The following is a 15,821-nucleotide window of genomic DNA, read 5'->3' on the forward strand; positions in this document are numbered from 1 at the left end:
AAGACAGTGCCTCTAAATGCTCTACATTGTGTTAAACAACATAACTGAGATCTGAACTTACACTTCTCTACTATCTGCCTGTTCTCATTTCATGTCTTCTCTATTACATGCCTTCCTCTCCAATCTTGCAAGGCACATCTATTCCACCCCCTCCCWATTTCATTTTCCTGGCTGCCTTAGGTGTATACCTATTTCCTTCATGTGTATTTGGTAGCAATGTCCCATGTGTGTCTCTTTTGTCAAGGATTTATGTGGCTCAGAATCCTTCAGTTATCCTTTCTTGGAGCTGCAGGATCTCAGGCCATTATTTGTTCCAAAAGGATTGCCAGTTTTGAGTTCTTATGAAGCTTTCCAACAAGAATGTTTATTTTTCGCTAATAAAATGTTATTTGGCTGAAATATATACAATATTGATAAATGTTATATTAATGTGTACAGAATGTATGTTTGTAGAATAACATGTGAGCAGAAGCAAGTGGCAGTAAGATGCTGTGGGAGAAAGGACAAGCATATGGTGACAGAAACCACTCTTCCTGAATTTGTMGTTGCTGCTGAGTCCAGATGACAGGAAGAAGTAATATTCTTGATTTGGTTTTTATTTGGGTGTGCAGTACAGTGAGAACTGTTTTTAAATAATAATTTAACCAGCACAATTCATAAAATGGTGTATTGGGTATTCTTGTTGTACCCTTTGTGCTTCATCCTCCCATGTTTGATTTGCCTTCGTGTAATTAGGAAAATAATAATTGGATTCTCTCTTTAACAGCATGAAACTGTTTCTGAGATGCTGTTAAAATATTTCCTAAATAAAATTTTGACTTATTAACTTTTATTAATGTCTAAACTATATTTTGAGTTAAAGAAACATCAGAAAAGATCAGCCACAAGTAAACCATGACCATAGCAGTCTAAATTGAAAAACTTCTAGGTAAGTTTCTTAGCACATGCTAAGTCTCAGGTCCAAACTGTCGTGCAGAGGATGCCTGAGAAAGCAGCAAGTGCCTCTGTGCTYCTGCAGCTCTGGGTAACCTCTGCAACAGAGCACCTGGGCCACAGTGCAGTGTTCTGGGCAAGGGCCACTCCAGGTGTCCCTCCCAAGGGCAAAGGAAACAATTACTGGGTACTGGAATAAATACTCATGAATTATCCTTAAATAGCAAGAGTTTGTAAATATCTAAGTCAGTGACTGTAGGGCTACATGAATTGACTTTATGAGCTGTTTTTTAAGCAAACCGTAGTTACTCAAAATTTGAAATGCTRTGTAAAGCAGCATATTTCAACAAAATTTCAGATTAATTGCATTTCTGCCTTAAATTGTTCCACCTTTCTTTTCCTTTCATTCCAAAATTGGAGGCCCCATGTTAGAGATTCAGACAAAGAATCCTTTTATCTAGGACATACATTCATTATTCATTGTGCATTGTCAGTGGATTGCTACTTCAGGCCTGAATTACAGTTAATTAATCTTAGAAAASCACTTGTAATTTCACACTTTATGAAGCACTATTGTCTGAGCACAGCAGTGCTGTGGTGGTAAAATACTCCAATGCTTGTCGCTGTTCAGTATTTTATCTCTCAATATTTGTGTGCATTCAGGTCTTGATTTTGCRTACTTCTCTGAAGGTTTGTTACAGCAGAGATGCTTGTGTTTTGGTTTGAAAATGATTTTTGATATATTTATTGCATACAGAATTTCAAACAGAACAGAAATAGGTTTAATTGTTATTTAAATGATAAGATTAGGAAGACCTAATCCTTTTTAATACTGAAAAGGAAAACCTGGAAAAGTGAGGGACTAGAGCAAGTGGGATTAGGTAGGTTCCCAGCTTGGCACTTCAGATGATGAGTTTGGTTGGTAGCTGGTAATTSATCTGATACAGTCTGCACTTAGAAGCTAGGACTTGATGTTTTCCATTAGGTGGTTCCATATTTCAAAATATTTTTTCTATGCCCACAGCTTTCTGGGAGCATGTATATAAGAACTTCATTCTGGAAGTTGAATTCATGTATKGCAACTCCTTTGTTTAGGTTACACATCTGCATAGGAACAGTTCCTGCTCTGCAGCTTACAATAGCTTAGAAAGTATTCTAAAAATACCAGTATCTCTTGACAGTACTTAAAACTGACATTTCTGGAATGCTGAAAGAAAAAAACTATAATCTATGCTCACATKAAGGTACTAGAGAAGGGATTGAATGCAGAATTACCAGAGATCCSTTAGTTGCAAAGTGCACAGAAATGTGATAACTAGCAATGTAAATTTGTCCTTTTACTGTTTCTATGTACACAGTGAATTGCAGGATGAGATGGAAAACTGAGAGCTAAAAAGGTTTACTTCACTTAGTGTGCTTGCTAATTGGGAAAAAAAAAAACCCTGCTAAGGGCTTTTAAAATGCTCCTTTAAGTCTCTTCAGCTGTATTTGCCTAATTGTTTTAAGGAATTTCACAGTAATTGCTAAGGTAAAATGCTTATCACAATAAGACTTTCTGATTACACTCTTCATGAAAACTGCCACATCATGAAAATATTTACAGCATTGTTTGCTGCTTCTTAGTTTATTTTTTTATGCAATTGTAATTAATTTTTAGAAATGTTGATCTTATTATAGTCCTTGATAATAGAAATTGGGGGAAAACAATTCAAAGTTTAAAGAAGAATATATTACACTGTACAGTTTGTGCTGAGTGGARTTGGTGCTGACTAGAGAAGTGTACCGCCCAACTGAATTACCCTGTGATCCTGACCTTATAAGTGGAGTCAAGAATTAGAATTATTGTTAGTCTGATGAATACCCTAGCATTCTAATCTAAATACAGGAGTTTTTATTGTTAACCAGTTACAGTGATGGTAAGACCTGTGGTCTAACTGTGGTTTGTTTCCAATAATCAATATATGGAGCTTCATCAGTGACCTGAGCCTTGCTGGGAGAAGGATGCTGATAGTGTCTTTATGTGAGATTTTGCTGGGTATTTTCAAGCAGTCAGTTGCTAATGCTTTGTGTTGATCCAAAAGCTTATTGTGCAAGCTTATCCAAAAATCCAAAGTTTTTTTTAGATTTTGTTGTATCTGCYTTTATTTGCTTAAGGCCATGCAGTTGCACAGAGCCAAGCTGAATCTAAAAGCGGGTTAGACACAAATGATTTGACTGCAATGACTTTGTTAGAGTTAAGTCACTCAGCTGCAGGGCGTGTGCTGCCACAGCTAAAACCAGGCTCAAAAAACRAGTGCAGTCCCAGGGAAGGCTGGACCAAAGGTTGGCAGTCCTTAGGCAATGTGTGTTGGGGCTGAGACGGGGCCTGTGGCCTGCTGATGGCAATGGTGGTACCGTCTGTACAGGGCTAAAAGTCGTGTGCGTGTGAGAGAGCTCTGTGTGCTGCACTCTTGCTGGAGCATGAGCTGACCTTTCAGCTGGGCTTGCTGAGTCACAGAAGCTGAAGGTGGAATTAGTCTGCCTGCAAAGCTACAAACTGTTCCAGTCGTGATRGAAGTGCAGACATCCCTTCCCAGTGTTGTGCTAATGGCCAGTCTGCAGCAAACCGCAGGCAAAAGGGCAGCTCATCCTGCTAAACAAACCTTCAGTGCTGCCCGGTGCTGTGGGCAGTTCTGACGTGCACTTGAGAGGATGTTCTGAAAGTCTTTCATTGCAACTTCCATTTCTCAGCGTGAGACGTTCTTCAGTGTTGAGTCATCTGCTGGTGAGGAAGGACGGAGGTTTTTCCTTGTGTTAACAGTAACCTCCTTGTGTGAGCTGACATGGCTTATTGCACTGGGATTCTCTGGTCTGAACTGCAGCAGTTTGGCAAAATAGAAAGACAATCTATTCAGAGTGAAAATCTCTGAAAGCTTTTTGCATCTGGTGTCATTCAGAGGTTCTTCAGAGGCCATGGGTTGAATGGTATTTTTGCTTTTTTTTAATATTTTTTTTTTTAACAAATCTTATTCTTGCAGGAAGTTAATGTTTATGAAACTGAAATTCTGGATTTCTGGGAAATGCTATTTATAGACTTTTGAGGTTAGATCTGGATCAAAATGTGAGAACCACAAGAATGTTAAACAGTAATCGTCAGATTGTCTGTATTGGTAGTTGTAAGGATCAAATCAGACTTATTTTTCTTGCCTAGCTATGTTTAATTTAGGTAATTTTTGAAATACTCAGTTTAGCTGAAGCTGTGACAAATTTGCCATGCTGCTTATAAAGTGCAGCAAAAGTATAGGGAGTTACGCTTATAAAACTTAAGTGTGTCCTTTAAGGAGAGCAGCTGCTTGGTCTAGTCTGTTCCATGCTGTTTAATAACAAATTAGAAGTACTGAGAATACCATCCAGAATACAGAAACAAAATTTTGTCCTTCTTTCCTATGCCTTGATTTTAGATTTCTAGACAGTCSTGAGTCTAGGCTTTCATTTTTCATGTTTTGTTACTGCTTTGTGAGAGGTACAGATTTATGTCCCTAGCAGAGGCGTAGCTTGTAAAAAAATTTTCTTGGAAAACCTGTTTTGTTCCTGGAAYAGGTAAATTAGCATGCCTCTTGGCATATTGCAACAGCCATTAACAGGTGCAAACTGCCCTGTTTTGTCACACAGTGGAGCTCTTTTGGTTTGAATCATGAAACTCTACTTTTGGTAATTTTTCCAAGTCTTACAAGTAGATAGTTTGTGTACAGTTTTCAGTCTGAAGTTCTGTCCCCAGTTTTGGTTAGGTTTTCTAGTGTGTTTGGAGTTGAATCTCTGTATCATTTATAAGGAATGCTCTTATCTCACTGTTGTCTAGAACTTGGCAAAAATGTGAAGCCTCAAGATGCTCCCCCATACCTGTTCCCTTTTTTTCCTCACTCTCTGATACACTTTTGCTGATTGTTTTTGGGAGGGGCTGTATAATTTTTTCCTGGTCTCTTAGGTTGTAAGGAAAAATATTTGATTTCATGCCTTCTCAGTATTTCCTCAGTTAATGTGCTACCTGTAATATTTAGGATTTTTAAAAATGTTCCCTAGAAAATGATTACACTCGCACATGACTGTACCAAACACTAGGACCTGTTGTCAAAATTATTAAAGAGCAATGCATTTGCATTCAAAGTTTAGATCTATAACAGATACAGGCTGTTTCATCTCCATCACTAGGATTCCAGCTTTAACTCATAAGGTCTTTTCTGTTTTTCATCAGTGTTACTTACCTTTTAATACTTGTACCTGTAATTTCACATGTAGTACTCTTTTCTTCTACTGCGTCTGAAATTACTTTATTTCTTAGTGTTAGCATTCCTTTTTTGTGAGTTAACCTGCTGTGTTTCTGTTAAGTCCYCCACAGTCTCCTGCTTGAGTAACTGCTTTTAACTCAGTCTGTTTATTTCCCATCATCCTGGCATTAATATACAAGAGTTGTGTGGTGGCTTATTCCCTTTCTTCCTTGTTCAGTAGTTTTGTTTTCTTCTTTCTTCTCCTTTTCTTCTTACTGTATGTAAGTCTGACATTTCAGCTCTCCACTCAAAAGTTGTCTTTTTTTCCTTTTTCTTATCTCTTAATTCTTCTGGATAGTTCAAATATAGTAGACCACTAAGAAGTTAGTGATTTTTTTTTTGTTAAACTTGTTGGTTAAATTCAGAAAACAATGGCAAATGAGAGAGGGGGGATTACTTGAGGAAGTAGCATCTTGGTCATTTTGTAGGGAAATAGTGTATGGAGGTGCACGTTTGAGAAAGTGAAGTGAAAACCCGAAGGTGGTAAAAACGGGAGTCAAAATAGATGGTACATTAAATATAGGTGTGTAGACTTTGGACAAGGACTCTAATGGCAGGAGTAAGTTCTTCAAACAAAAATTGATATTAGTGGAGAGTAGCATGGCTAACTGGAGAAGGTTAGAATGAGATACATTGCAAAGTAATTTGGAGTAGGTGTGAGGTGTGAAAAAAATGAAGAGCAGAGACATCTAACTGTAAAAGGCTGTAAAAGTCAAGGTGACAGATGGGGGCTTAGAAAAAAATGCTCTAATAAACAAATAGCATAACCCAAGTCACTTTGCTGGCTGAAGGGAAGGAACTGGGAGAGAAGGAGTTGGAGATGACAATGAAGTYTTGATTCTGAGAGAAAAATAATATGCATTATTTAAAATTGAAATGGAAGACTGTTGCAAGACTAAGGGGAAAGAAATGTATGCTCAGTACTGAAGAATCAGTTAATGAAATGATGTGACAGGAATGAGATAGGAGCCTGAGGTCTGAACAGGTAGAAGAAAGGTGCTGAATTAGTGCTGTGTGTTGGAACAGATATACAGAGGTGGCAATTAAGTCGTTGGCAACCTTGTACTTAAAATGGACTTGTTTCCTATGAGGGGGCTAAAAGAATGGCTACAGCACTAAATCAGTGCATCAGAGCATTAGAAATATTTCTTACTGTAATATTGCATCTGGCCATGAAATGCGTAATTCACATTGCTTTATGGATGCTATGAAATGATGATCATGATCACTCAATTTACTGTATTTTTATCTCTTRAACATAGATATTTGATTTAATGGATGCCAAAGCCCGTGCTGACTGCATCAAAGAAATAGATCTTCTTAAGGTAAAAGATTTGTTTAAAATATATTATGTTTTTCTTTGACATACTTGAGGTGTCCATTGTTTTTTTTGTATAGAGTTTTTTAAAGCCTCACTTTGAAAAAATTTTATGCTCTTGCTTTAAAAATTAACATTGAAAAGTAAATCCAGTGGAATAATGAATAACACTTCAAGTAGAAGTTTTTGCCAAAACTACAATATTGTGAATGACTGTGTCCTTTGTACAGTAAAATCTTGACTTCAAAAGTCGATTTTCCTATTTACTTCAAAAATTGACTTAGCTGTTTCAGGTAAGTTTGGCATGCTATTGGATATATACATYGAAGCAAAATTGCTCTACAATTGCAATGTCAGTCACCATGTTCAGCCTAAAATGCCATCCTATTCTTACAAACTATTTGTAAATGCTTCTCATAAGCCTATACTTTCTGTAGCAGTACTTTTTGTATCATAGTTAAATAGATTTTAGGGGTTGTTTCGTTTGCCTAAATAAGAATATTACCTATGTCAGTCTTAAAAGATGTGTTGTGTTCTACACTAAAATGTGAATTACTATTTTGCTTCCTTAGCAACTGAATCATCCAAATGTGATCAAATATTATGCCTCATTCATTGAAGACAATGAACTGAATATAGTGTTGGAATTAGCAGATGCTGGAGATCTCTCTAGAATGATAAAGGTAGGGATTAACTTTTTTTTTTTTTTTTTTTAAATAAGAGCTTATAAGGTTCAACTTTGGCTTTTCATTGTGTGTGATCATCACTAGGTGAAATGCAGTGAAAATGTCAGGAACTGTAGAGAGAAGGTGTGTTTAGACTGATCTGTTTTTTTTCATTATGCCCAATATTGATGCTTATGTATTTTTAACACCATTGCCCAAAATGTAAATGCAGATGGGGACGTAAGTAGACTGAAGTTCTGTTAGCACTGAGGAGAAGGGAAAAAAGCCTGTAAAGAAAAGCACTGCCACTACCACCACCATTGAGAACAACCTTATTTTAATGATATTCTGGATTTTTTGCCACACTTGTTTTATATTCCAGTATTTTATTCCATTTAATAGCAGGGGAAGCAGAGAAMTGGTGTCATACAGCAGAAATGTCTTCTAGATCTTGAACTGCTAAAAATATGTTTCATAATTCTTTGAAATCACATAATCACATGAAGTGAGTTTACTGATATGTTGTTGTGCATTAGGTTGTTGTGCATTATGGGTTAATTGCCTTTTTTTTTTTTAGTTTTTAAATGCCTATTTAGCTAATCATAAAAATTTCTCCAAGACCCATTGTATAAAATTGTGTATTCTGAAGCTTATATTAACTTCTAATTGCTTTTTAAAGTGTTTCTTTGTCATTTGACAACTACTTCCCCTCKCTCCCTTCCCTTTTTCCACCGGGCCTTGGGTTTAGTAAGTTCTTTTAGCATTTTTCCTTGTGTGCACACCAGCAATATTGCTGTCAACACAGCACAACACCACTGTGGGCACAAACAATGCCATTCAATTAGTGTTCACTCAGCAACAGCCGGGCACAGAACACAGTTAGGCTGTTTTGCTTGGGACCTACATGAATAGAGAATGTTAATTTCTTCATTAATGACTTTCATGCTGGTGGTTTTTTTTTTTGGGCTTTTGAAGAATATTCCTTTCTAAATTGATAATTGTGAGGTAGGACAGTCAAAATKTAGTTCTAAGCAGGTTGACAGCGTCTGTTAATATTTATAGCCAAATGTGATATTTTTCTTCATCTCATGAATTATTAATTCTGTGGGCTTACATTTCATAAAACATAAAGGAAGGTTTGTCTTTTCTTTTGAATGTTCAGTTTTGACACAACAGTTACTAATATGAGTACTCTGTGACAGATTGCCTTATGGCATGTCTGGTCTTATGACCCACTGAAGCTTTTTCTTTTTTCCCTTGCTTTTTTTTATTATTTAATTTTAAATCCAATGTGTGGCTTTTCCAGTGCAGTTGGCCTCATTACACCTTGTTCAAGTCGGTGGGTATTTCTTACAGGCTCAATCTTGGAGGCACTTTGTGATTGTCCTCTTAACACGGGGATCATGTTTAATGTAGCAAACTTAGATTGCTGTTTGATGTTAATGACAGCCTATCAGGCTATTATTAAATATGTATGAGGTGTCACAATGCACTGTGTCTTCATGCTGCTGGTGGAGGAAATGATTTGGTAGATTACTTTGACAATACAAGTTTAAGTGTGGGGCTCACCAGGCTTAAAAATGTGTTTTAAAAATTGCCTGCAAAATAAATGGTATGTAAGAGTGCTGAAACTTTCTGGAAGAATGGCTGCCTGTCACACTATTAAGGTAAATAACTATGTTGTGTTATCAAGACAAATAAACCATGCTTTGGTTTCCAGTGTTCTTGCTAGAATGTTGTTGGAAGTTGTTGGAGAATGTTGAGACACCCCAGAACAGTGTTTGGGTACTAGGCTTCTTGTGTGATATGTAGAGGGGATCAAGAATGTTTTTGAAATTGTAAATGACCACAGCTTGAATGACACTAAAACCAACGTTAATGTGAGGGAAAACTACTTAACTAGTTTACTTGGGTATTTGTTATGACAKTATTGGCACATCAGAGAATACTTACAAGGCTGCTGTGCCTCACAGTGCACCTTAATGAATTCTTTAGTTCTTCGCTTAATGAACCATATCCTTGCTGCCCAGCTTTTATATGGTCCCTCTTGTTACCTGCRGATAATACTCTCTTTGTCCCCATTGAGTAGACAGCGGAGGAGAATCACTTGGTGCATTCATATGTATTCTAATCGAATTCATAGAATCTGCTGTATGTCCAAAAAAAAGCAGYTGTGCATTGGCATTTACATATCACATAATGAAATCAGAGGTATCTCATGTGTTCTCTCTGCCGCTGTGTTTATGTATGTACATACACAGATTTAATCCACTTTACCTTAATTATTTTTTAATTATCTCTGTCACAGGGAGATGTTTCAATATAGCCTCCATTCTCAAAAGCAGGAGAGTTCAACACTGAGCATTTCTTACCATACAGCTTCCTGTTAGAATTCTTGAACGTAGCATATTGGCATATCAGTAAAACTGAGAGGGACACATCAGTGAAAGGGAAATATTTGTGTTTGACTCACAGTTGGTTTTGCACTACAATATGTATCTCAGCACTGTGTAAACCCTGTAGGGGCCTGGAGAAACAAGGAAAAATTGGTGATTTTGCCGTGTCAGTGAATTAGGTTGCTAGATCCTATACCTCAAAGATATTACAAGTAAATCATTATTAACTATTGTGCCAAATCCCAGTTGCTCATGGTCTGTTTGTGGTGTYGCCTGTGGAACATGTGATAGGATGTGGCTGCCAAGGTTCAGGGTAGTTCATGAGAACTGGTGTTACCTCATAATAGCACCTTTCCTGCAATACAATAATATGTTGTAAAGCAAGTTTGAGGCTTGGTCCCTTTTTTTATTAGTCATGACTCTCTTCTACCACAACGAGTGACAATTTTCTGTGGATTTTTTGATTTCTTTTTTTCAAGCAGTAGTTGATATATTGGATAAAGGAATTGCCACAAATAAAGAAGACTTTACGATTTGCACTAAGAAAATGCATTATAATAATTCAGTAAAAAGAGCTAGATAGTAAAGTCTGTCCTAAAGGATGTYGAAACAAGAGAATTTGAATTATCTTGCAGAACAATTAGCATATTATTTAAAGTTAAATATAAAACTACTAGGCTTGCAAGAAGGAATGTTATCAAGGCACTAAAATTTTGGTGTTTTTTTAAACTCAGCAATAAACTTTTAAGTCTATTTCCTTTCTGCAGCTATTTTTAGTTTTTAGGTTCTTCTGTTATAATCTTAGTGCACAAAAAAATGCAAACTTTAAACTGAATATGTCATACAGATCTTAAGGAAGTAAATCATGTTTTGGAAACAAGCATGAAAGSTTTCATCTAAAAAGTTGAAAATATGTGTGCAGCTTTCTCAAGATAGATGGAAAATAAATGGAATTCTACAAAATGTCACTTAGGCACTTCACCCACTCCTCAGGCAGCATTTTCCATGTGTATTTTTTCAACTTTAAATAAAGATAAGTGTACTATARTTAGCTAGGTAAAATATTATAAAACTTTTCATCAGTATGAAGTTCCTATTGATATTTCAAGTTTCTGTAGCTAGGAACAGGGAATTCTTTATCTTTGAACTTATTTTTACAGGGTAGTTCATAAGCAGGAATTATCACTTCTTTCCAAGCAACTGATGCATATCTRAATTGTTCCTTGAAGGAGCTGGAGCTCTGTTCAGACTTGTTTGATTTTGCAGAAAATAGGATTTTCTGATAAGTCTTGATAGTACATGGTAGCTATAGTTTGACTGTTTAATTGCAATAGCAGTAATTTTMTTTCGCTGTGATATTTGTAAGATTTTTGGGAGTATGAAGTTAAGGAAACATCTGTGTAGGGAAGAGRGCAGTGTCAGAATTTAGCAGGTCAGGTGTTAAATTTTGCATTATCTTTCCAGGGCAGGACACTCWGGATTTTGGGAAACCCTCAGCTATTAACTGACTGTATTGTTTGGCTGTGTCTTTATTATCCACAACATTGACATAAAACTTACGCAGTTGTGGGAGATAGTTGTTGTTCCTGTTTGAAAAGCTGGTGGGAAAAATAATGCTTCCTGTGTGTTTTGAATGGCAGTGTTGCAGCTGTTTTTTGCCATGCACACACATGTACAGCAGGACTGTTTGCTGCTAGGATTGCCAAGTATTTAGTTGTGTGAGAATGTTTTCAGTTTGTCAAAATATAGCAATTTCCTGCTAAAATGTTGCATGTCAACATTTCATTATAATATCTTGCAACCGTTGAATCTGAAATATTGTAAGCCCCTTGTGCCTTGAAACAAATATAAAACTCAGGTGATTTTTCCCACAATAATGGCCTTGAAAATTCACCTAAATTTCAATTCTTCTAACATATGTCCTTAACAGAAGTTGCTAGAGCACAGTTCCAAGAGTGGAGAATTTCTGTGCATGWAGAGCTGTGTGAACCTCCTTCATCTCTTGATGCTGACACAACCTGAGTGACTGTGAGTGCTTCGACCTGGAGCAGGAACGGGTGACTGAAACAGTATTGCCAGAAATAGCTTTTCCCAGATGCTTTGGATGAGCTGAAGCTTTCCTGTGTCTTGAAGGTGTTTACTCCCTCAGCCAAGTTGTTACAAAGAATAATCTGAGATGAACATGGAGAAGACAAAAGCAAAGGCAGACTGAGGAGTAGGGTGAGACAAGTAGCTGAGTGATCCTAGCTGGGAGAAAGGAAGACAAGTACWCTTGTACCAGCTGGTTGATAGTGTTTGGGAGAAGGTAGACAGGGAATTTATGCTGGTGGGAGTAGAGACTGAGGGTGTAAGAGAAAAGGAGTAGTTTATTGGGAAACGATGAAATGGGATTTCCAGTAGTGGACATGGGCACAGGGAGGTTGGAGAAGAGCTGATGTGTTGTTAGAGAACAGGACAAACAGACTGGGCAAGGATCCTTAAGACAAACTGGTTGTCATCAGGGAGAAAGCSTGGATGGGATAAGTCAGACTGGCTGGGAACAGGATGGGATGTGACTCAGTGTTAGKGCTGCAGCTACTCTGTGTAGAAAGGGTTGCGAATGTGCTGCCTTCTTTGCTCCAATGGGCATTTTCAAGACAGGGAGTTGGAAAGACAGAGGTTTTGTGGTTAACACCATTCAATGTTTTTCCAAAGACCATCCTTACTGTTTTTTTTTTTCCTAAGGGATACTGTATAAACCACTTCAAGCACTGCTTTTATGGGGGGGGAATTCTAATTGCTTATTCTGTATTTCTGACATTCAAGGCAAAACTCTGGGTCTTGATTTGTAGMAGTATTGAGTGTTCACAGCTTCATTCTGAGTGGAAACTGTGCTTTGAAGATGAACTGTTTCATAAAGCTATGTATGTTGAGAAGGAGGTGCTTAAATTGGTGCCAGAATTAATTAACACTTTTGATCTTTTTCCTGGCCCACATTCTAATCTGTAAAATGGGCATATTACTACCTCATCATTTCTAAGGCCATTTGTGAAGATATTTTATTAATTTGATATTCCAATAATGCGTTCTAGGAAGCTTTACTCCTCCCTGAAACTTATATTTAATAATACGTTATGAACAGTGCACAATAAACAAAGCCTAGAGACCATTCTCAARCTGCTCATTAGCTGAGTGTCATGAATGAATCAGTAAAGGGTCTTCTAACATAAAGAAAAGAACTGAAAACTGCGTGCACACACTCTCAAGGGGGAGAAATTATGGTGGCTCTAATTCTGAAATTTTTCTTTTACATATATTTATGTCCAAGTAATGGGCATAATGATTTTGGAAAACATATTTTTAAAGTAGTTTTKTGTGAATGTTTGTGTAATTTTTTTCTTTTCATGATACTGATTTATCTTGATCTGTAATTGCCGATTTTAAAAACATGGAATCTGGTTCTTTTGGCTTTCAGCAGTATCTGTGTCTCTCATGCTTTTTTTSTTTCCATGACTGCTAGATTTAATTTAAAGAACAAAAAAGCCCACTACCACCCCCCATGCCAAACCTCCTCACACAAAGTATTTTTATTGAGCATATGGTTATATTTTATAATATAGAACACTTTGGCACTTTACTGAAGCTGCATCATTGATATACGTTAAAAGGTTCAAAATATTTTTCTCCCCGGTGTTTTTTTYCCACCTTCCATATCACCTTTACCTTAGCTTTTTGAAAAAAAGCTTCAAAAGATAGAGTGTAGCTTGAAGAAGTCTTTAATATAATAGGATAGTGTAACACAGGGTGTGCTAATTACAGATCAAAGCTAAACTACTTTTATATGCCTTTTCCTAAGGGAGAAACCTGGGGCTTTGAACCAGTCAGGCTAATTTTTGCCACTAATCTTTTTAAAAAGTTTTTTAGTAGCTTTAAATTTTTTTCTTTTATTTTTATTTTTTTTACCCCTGCAATTAAAAAATAATGCATCCTTATTCAGTTTTGTGTATTTATGTGAGCTGTGTAGCAGGTAAAAAAGGGGGGCATGGTATTCAGATGGGAAGCGGCTGCTCTGTGGGTGGAGTTGTGAAGTCTTAAAAAAGAAAAGGTCAGGGCACAGAGCCCTTCTAGGGTGGGAGAGCTGCCTCTGGTAAGCTTTTCCTCCATCCATGTGTGTTCCTGGAGTGCCTGATGGCTGCTCCACTTTGCTGTCAGCCACAGGTAACYGCAGTGAGAGCAGCAGCACCAGTTTACCCTGTGCACATTACATACATGTGCTGGCAGAATGGAAGCTGGCTGCTCCCCCAGTTCCTAATCAGTGGGATAATTGGGCTGGGTAATTGCCAGGCTGCCTTGTTAGTTTTGCTGTGAGTCAGCCATTGTGAGTGTCTGCCGCTGGAACAAGAAGAATAAGCAGGCAGATTTGCTGCTAAAATAATTAGACAATCAACAGTGTTTTGTCTTGTGGCCAGTTGTCTTCACAGACATCACACCTGAAGCTGTTGTGAAGTACTGGCTGTACACATAGGGAGAATAACGGTGTCAGTCAGCTATGAAAAGTTAACTTGACAGTAAACTTTATTTAACTTACACAGACTGTTCCAACAGCTCCAGCTGGGGCAGAAGGGCTTTGGAGATTTCATCTCCACCTTTGCCCACTGGTGCTAGAATTGTCTGTGAGCCTTTAAAGAGCAGGGAGAGTTCAAAGATTTTATTAAATAGTAGTTCTGGGTACTTTTCATGTTAGAAATGCCCTGCAAACAATACTTGGGGATTAAGTATAATTGTTCACACAGTTGTGTTTGAAAAATTTGCGCTGGCAGTGCTTGGACTATGTGGATAACTTACTGAGAATAAAGAGATTTCAAATCKGTCTGCCTTGTTTGTAGAGAAAAGAAAAAAAAAGTTAAGATGATAACTTCTGTATTTACTGTGTCATGCTATTGCTTTTTATTAGGAAGTAGAGTTAATGATTCAAGCACGAGTTTCACCTCTTTATGCTGTACCAGTTTTCCCAAGGGGTTTTTTTTTTGGAGAGAGGTGCATGTAAACAAATACTGTTGGATTTAAACATGTGGCTGTGTGTTTTAAGAAGCCTCACTCAGCGGCAACAGCAGAGACAAGGAAAATGATGCAGTGTTGGAAAGCTTATGTTGGTGGTTCTGCAGTATATCTGATTTCAGTAGGTGATCTCTATTTCTGAACACTGTATGTCTTTGCTCTTTTGCATCAGCAAAAATGTTAGGTGGAACAGAGGGACTGTAGGTGGGCTGCTCAATRAGGAAAAATTAAATGAATCCTTGCAAAGAAAGTTGGCTGAAAATACATTTATGTAAAGTGACTTTGTGCATAGCTTTCTAAGGAATCTGAGTTTAACCAGGAGTCTTAMTAAATTTGATTATTAGCAAGAAAAAATATATATTAAAACAGAAAACATGAGAAATTTTACTTGCAAATTTTACAAGGCTTATTATTGTAAGTGAATGTCATTTTTTTGATTGTGTGTGAAATAAGATTGTTTGAGAAGATGCTTCTGTCTCAATTTTGTGGTCTTCATGGAGCATTGTTCTGTTTTGTTTTTTTTTTAAAGGAAAGATCATAGTTTAATTCTACTGACTTGTCWTTCTAATGCTAGTTGGTACTTTCATTAGTACCACTGTTTTGCATATTAATTTTTGTACTATGTCTTCATCTTTTGTTGCTCTTGATGAAATAAAGTTTGCTGTATATTAAGATGAGGAGCAGAAGAAGATTAACTTTTTWAACTTTTTTTGTATAAATTCTGAAAGGGAAAAAGTAAATGTATGGCATCTTCAGTAACTGGAGATGTAAGCAACTGTAAAGAAAAGTTGGAAAAAGAACCCAGTAAATATTTTTATTTTCGTTACTTTATTGGCTGAATAYTTGCTGCTTTTGTTATGTTTGGTTGATAGATGCCAAATAGTTTGGGTGGGCTTTTTTTTGGTATTTGTTCTGTTTTTACAAGTAAGAGACAGCTGCTACTCTTGAAATGTAGGCAAATTTGATCACACTGTATATTAAATTGAATGAATGAATCAGAATGTGGTGGGAAGTTCTATTTTTGTTCTGCATAGAAAGCAAAGAAAAATGGCAGAAAACTTTACCATGATCTGAAGAGATGGGTGGCTGAATTTATCAAAAAACAGAGCCAGACACAACTCCTGTGATCCTGCATTGCTACTAGAATTATATTGGCTTTTAAACAGAA

At 36.9% G+C, this 15,821-nt stretch overlaps 1 protein-coding gene across 5 annotated transcripts in view; it reads left to right on the top strand.

The window, feature by feature from the left end:
* NEK7 (NIMA related kinase 7) overlaps positions 1 to 15,821 on the top strand; it is a 68,666-nt gene that overhangs the window by 19,226 nt on the left and 33,619 nt on the right. For all 5 annotated transcript variants that reach the window (XM_057364240.1, XM_057364236.1, XM_057364237.1 and 2 more), the window contains exons 4-5: positions 6,500 to 6,562; positions 7,128 to 7,238. In XM_057364240.1, coding sequence (XP_057220223.1) covers positions 6,500 to 6,562; positions 7,128 to 7,238 — 174 coding nt within the window. The remainder of the gene's footprint in view (positions 1 to 6,499; positions 6,563 to 7,127; positions 7,239 to 15,821) is intronic.

The sequence above is a fragment of the Malurus melanocephalus genome, unplaced genomic scaffold (genome assembly GCF_030028575.1).
Source record: "Malurus melanocephalus ecotype Western Australia unplaced genomic scaffold, MMel_1.1 scaffold_37, whole genome shotgun sequence".
Lineage (NCBI taxonomy): Eukaryota > Metazoa > Chordata > Aves > Passeriformes > Maluridae > Malurus > Malurus melanocephalus.